Genomic DNA, 6000 nt, shown 5'->3' with positions numbered 1-6000 from the left:
ACGCACATATATCATCTCCTCCTTATAATCAGACATTAAGGGCTAGATTTACTAAGCTGCGGGTTTGAAAAAGTGGGGATGTTGCCTATAGCAACCAATCAGATTCTAGCTTTCATTTATTTAGTACCTTCTACAAAATGATAGCTAGACTCTGATTGGTTGCTATAGGCAACATCCCCACTTTTTCAAACCCGCAGCTTAGTAAATCTAGCCCTAAGACGCAGACCTCTCTCCTCCTAATACACAGGTACCAGGACACACATCTCTAACATTCTCCTTATACAAAGACATTAAACCACAGCCTTCTTACCTCCTCCTTATACAGAGACACCAGGGTGCAGTCCTCTCTTCTTTTAATACACAGACAAGTGGATGCACAACTCACCTCCTCCTTATACTCAGACATTGGGACGCAGACTTCTATTCTCCTAATACACAGGTACCAGGACACACATCTCTGACCTCCTCCTTATATACACACATTAAGACACAAACCTCTCACCTCCTGCTTATATAGACATCTCTTCTCCTAATATATAGACATCAGGAGACATGTCTCTCACCTTATCCTTATAATTAGGACACAGACCTCTCCTCCTAATACACAGACAAAAGAATGCACAACTCTCACCTCCTCCTTATACACAGACATAGGTACGCAGATTTCTCTTCTCCTAATACACAGGTACGAGGACACATATCTGTCACTTCATCCTTATATACAGACATTAGGACACAGACCTCTCCTCCTAATACACAGACAAAATGATGCATATCTCTCACCTCCTCCTTATACACAGACATAGGGACATTAGGGCAGACATCTCACCACTTTATACAGTACACATATATCAGACATAGACTCTTGTCTCCTGTTAGAGAGACATTAGGCTCAGGGCACATTTTACTTCCACTATTTATCTTACACTGATGTCATCTCCCTACAAGTAATTCACTCTGTAATCTCTGCTATCATATTAGAAACTTTGTAAAAGAAGGGGGGTGTGGAGGGCCTGCTCTCTGCAGCCAATCGGCATCACTTTCCTCATCCAATGACAGGATAGCTCTGAACTTTTGTTATTAAAGGGAGAGGAGCTCCCCTATCTGTCCAGAAATAGACACCCAGGAAACTCCTGCACAGAGCAGAAGCACATTCACTGAGGAAAGTTAAGAAAAAAAGAGATATCCAATATCCTCTTACCCAACAATTCACCAGTGCTGTAATATGACCACCAATGGGACCATAGAGAATGGCCTGTCCTTACCGCAACCAGTCTCTATCCTGGAAATTCTGCATCATAAGGTAACATCTGAACTCTCCAATATTGCTGCATACACTTTATGTGCTGTTTACTTTTGAAATATTCAATTTCATTTATACAGTAGTATATTATTATGTTAGAAAATTTTATTTACTAATAAATGCTGTAATACAAGATACTGTCACAAATGAATCGCTGCACACTAATTTGTTATGTTCCACATAGTATTTTGTGTCTGAGTATGAGATAATAGAAAGTAGAAGTAATGTAAAGTGTCACATGCCATAACAATAGTATTAAAACTATGTTTCTAAATGTGTATATAGCAGAATGTATGTTGTAGGTTGTAGTGTGTGAGGGTGTCACAGTTGTTAGGATATTTTTCTAGAAATATTGCAGAGAAAGCTAACATTGAGGGCTAGAGTTAAACCTCATCGGATGCTGCACTTAGTAAATAGCAGAATGGATATTGTAGGTTATAGTGTCTCAGGGTGTCAGCGTTGCAGTGGGTCTGGATATCATTATGTATAGTAGGATGGATATTGTAGGTTATAGTGTCTCAGGGTGTCAGTGTTGCAGTTTGTCTGGATATCATTATGTATAGAGGTAGGGATATTGTAGGTTATAGTGTCTCAGGGTGTCAGCGTTGCAGTGGGTCTGGATATCATTATGTATAGTAGGATGGATATTGTAGGTTATAGTGTCTCAGGGTGTCAGCATTGCAGTGTGTCTGGATATCATTATGTATACAGGTAAGGATATTGTAGGTTATAGTGTCTCAGGGTGTCAGCGTTGCAGTGTGTCTGGATATCATTATGTATAGAGGTAGGGATATTGTAGGTTATAGTGTCTCAGGGTGTCAGCGTTGCAGTGGGTCTGGATATCATTATGTATAGTAGGATGGATATTGTAGGTTATAGTGTCTCATGGTGTCAGCATTGCAGTGTGTCTGGATATCATTATGTATACAGGTAAGGATATTGTAGGTTATAGTGTCTCAGGGTGTCTGCGTTGTAGTGTGTCTGGATATCATTATGTATAGTAGGATGGATATTGTAGGTTATAGTGTCTCAGGGTGTCAGCGTTGCAGTGTGTCTGGATATCATTATGTATAAAGGTAGGGATATTGTAGGTTATAGTGTCTCAGGGTGTCAGCGTTGCAGTGGGTCTGGATATCATTATGTATAGTAGGATGGATATTGTAGGTTATAGTGTCTCAGGGTGTCAGCGTTGCAGTGTGTCTGGATATCATTATGTATAGAGGTAGGGATATTGTAGGTTATAGTGTCTCAGGGTGTCAGCGTTGCAGTGTGTCTGGATATCATTATGTATAGAGGTAGGGATATTGTAGGTTATAGTGTCTCAGGGTGTCAGCGTTGCAGTGTGTCTGGATATCATTATGTATAGTAGGATGGATATTGTAGGTTATAGTGTCTCAGGGTGTCAGCGTTGCAGTGTGTCTGGATATCATTATGTATAGAGGTAGGGATATTGTAGGTTATAGTGTCTCAGGGTGTCAGCGTTGCAGTGTGTCTGGATATCATTATGTATAGAGGTAGGGATATTGTAGGTTATAGTGTCTCAGGGTGTCAGCGTTGCAGTGTGTCTGGATATCATTATGTATAGAGGTAGGGATATTGTAGGTTATAGTGTCTCAGGGTGTCAGCGTTGCAGTGTGTCTGGATATCATTATGTATAGAGGTAGGGATATTGTAGGTTATAGTGTCTCAGGGTGTCAGCGTTGCAGTGTGTCTGGATATCATTATGTATACAGGTAAGGATATTGTAGGTTATAGTATCTCAGGGTGTCAGGATTGCAGTGTGTCTGGATATCATTATATATAGAGGTAGGGATATTGTAGGTTATAGTGTCTCAGGGTGTCAGCGTTGCAGTGTGTCTGGATATCATTATGTATAGAGGTAGGGATATTGTAGGTTATAGTGTCTCAGGGTGTCAGCATTGCAGTGTGTCTGGATATCATTATATATAGAGGTAGGGATATTGTAGGTTATAGTGTCTCAGGGTGTCAGCGTTGCAGTGTGTCTGGATATCATTATGTATAGAGGTAGGGATATTGTAGGTTATAGTGTCTCAGGGTGTCAGCATTGCAGTGTGTCTGGATATCATTATATATAGAGGTAGGGATATTGTAGGTTATAGTATCTCAGGGTGTCAGCGTTGCAGTGTGTCTGGATATCATTATGTATAGAGGTAGGGATATTGTAGGTTATAATGTCTCAGGGTGTCAGCGTTGCAGTGGGTCTGGATATCATTATGTATAGAGGTAGGGATATTGTAGGTTATAATGTCTCAGGGTGTCAGCGTTGCAGTGGGTCTGGATATCATTATTCACAATGAGATTACTATTGTAGGTTGTAGTGTGTCAGAGTTGCAATATGTCTGGATATCACGATGGCTATTACAATGTGGATATGTCAGAATGGATGTTGTAGGTTTTAGTGTGCCTTGATATCATTTATTTAATTTCGAATCTAAAAAAATGAATTAGCAAATATTCATAAAGTTTAATCAGTCTACTCAAACCAATGTAAGCCATTTTCTGCTGAGTTTGGTAAAGGGTATTGTAGGCAGGTCGCTTGCTTTAGGTGGCATTGCCTGTACTCAGGTCTTTCATGGGCCACATGCAGTCGAATGGCTGATTCTGTCATGGGAATCCCTGTCTGCTTTCCTATTTGCCCAACAATACAATTGGCAGGTATATAAAGTCCCTAAGGTGTACTTATTATATTGGGTAAACTGGGTGTAAGTGGGAAATGGATGAGCATGAGTGAGGGATGGGGGAATTATGTGACAGGGAAATAACACTCAGTTTTCACAGCACACTATAGCAATAGTGATGGTTAGAACACCCCACACATACACTGCTAGCGTCCCCTAGCGTTGTCTCACTGTGGAATTGTTTCATGGGTGGACAATGTTGGGGACAATAAGAAGCTGGTAGGGTGCATTGGATGAATGTCACTACACAGTTTAGATAAGAAGCGGCCCAGAGAGGCTCTTCCTAGTGGTTTAAACAGTCTCCTGAAATAGAATATTTAATGCAGTAACTCAGCTGTCTCTCTCACCAATCTGTACCTAGGGTGGGGAAGATGGTAGGCAGGATATGGCTGATGAGCTCAGGCTCTCTCCCTCTCTGAAATAAAATAGAAAAGAACTAAGCCGGAGCTCGGTTAATCCCATGCTGCCCAGGGTACCAGCTACATGGCTCTCCCTACTGCAGTACTCAGCAGTATCAGCCGCAGCAGGAAACACTCTCTTTTCTCTCTCTACAGCAGCTCCTCAACCTCTGGCCAGATGGTCTCCAGAGAACAAGACGGCCACCAAGCTCTTCCTCAGTGTTCCTCTGGGGGAGCTCCCTGACCTAGACCATGATGGAACCGTAGTTCCTACTTCATCTAACAGAGGTTGCGCTGTGTCCGTCAGGGGGCAGAGTAATCCTGTAAGCCCTATGTTCTTGTAGTTTGTATTCTATTAATATTATAAAGTAGTCTTTCACCTTTTATTGCAGCCTATGTGAATTCAAACATGGGCACATGGTAATATATACTGTATGTGTATATACGTATGGCCATATTGCCACCCAGTACACATCGGAACCAATTTTCCAAGTTTCGTTTTCGATATATTGTGGAGGGATGTTGAATGCGGAAATATTACAGCAATTTACTTAAATATATTTTTGGGAACTATGCACATGGATGTTTTTCTAGCCATTCATATTCTGTGATGTCTTTTTTGTGTGCCGTATGCTGTAGGATTAGAGTCGCTATTCATGTTTTTCACTTTCAATATGCAAGAAATGCACAATTAACAATTTGGGCATGTGCTCATAGGGGCCATTTAACCCGTTCCTCCTCCATTCTCGTTTTTGACAGGTAAATAGAAAGATGGATCCGAAAAGAGATTATAGTGAGACACCACTGCAGTGTAGATTAATAATATATATATTATAACTATTAGTGCAGACAAATTGAAGCATGTCAGATTATTAATAATGGCAGTGTTATTTAAAAATCAATATTTACTAATTACAGTGTGGGTACCAATAGGTTGCAATGCTGCTAGTAAGGAATGTTGTATGTGAATCTCAATATGTAGAGTTACAACATACCACTACTTACATGTTTTAGCGGTCTCTTTTTTAAATGTCGAAGAACCCTATCTTCGGTGAAAGTGGGTGCTTTCTTTGAAGATTCATGAAGGGGCAGCCTCTGCCTCTGCATGATTTGACAGGTTGTGTTGGCCTTTCAGTTCTACTGTGCCTGTCTAAACCACATAGCAGCAGTGCCAGATTTAGACCTCATGGGGCCCTAGGCAAGATACTGGTTTGGGGCCCCCTCCCTGAAAAAATCCATAGCACTATAGTTTTTAGCATAACATATACCCCTATTCAGGGGCTGGCTGGCAGACTTTAGCCCAGGGGGCAAGCACATAGCACTGGCCCATAAGTAGCGGCCCATTTTTAAAGTTTGGTCTCACCGCCGGCCCTGGGAGGGCCCTCTCGGGACCGCTGGGCCCTAGGCAATTGCCTAGGTTGCATAGTGGTAAATCCGACCCTGCATAGCAGGGTCATTATTGCTCTTGTCCCTTGAAACTGGCCCAGCTAAGCGGTAAATTGACCATTACATCTCCGGATCAGTATATAATATTGTTCAGCTGCCTTGCAGCGATAGAAAACAAGCTCTATTGCTGCATTTTAATAAGTAAACCCTTTAG

At 41.4% G+C, this 6000-nt stretch overlaps 1 protein-coding gene across 1 annotated transcript in view; it reads left to right on the top strand.

The window, feature by feature from the left end:
• The first annotated feature begins 1118 nt into the window (after positions 1-1118).
• The window catches only part of ALDH1A3 (aldehyde dehydrogenase 1 family member A3), a 34698-nt gene continuing 29816 nt past the window's right edge, over positions 1119-6000 (top strand). Inside the window, exon 1 of the mRNA XM_075207666.1 lies at positions 1119-1303. Within this exon, the coding sequence (XP_075063767.1) occupies positions 1226-1303 (78 nt within the window). The 5' untranslated portion in view covers positions 1119-1225. The remainder of the gene's footprint in view (positions 1304-6000) is intronic.

Source organism: Mixophyes fleayi, chromosome 4 (genome assembly GCF_038048845.1).
Source record: "Mixophyes fleayi isolate aMixFle1 chromosome 4, aMixFle1.hap1, whole genome shotgun sequence".
Taxonomy (NCBI): Eukaryota; Metazoa; Chordata; class Amphibia; order Anura; family Limnodynastidae; genus Mixophyes; species Mixophyes fleayi.
Note: the sequence above shows the minus strand (reverse complement) of the source record. Positions and strands in the feature narration are given on the sequence as shown.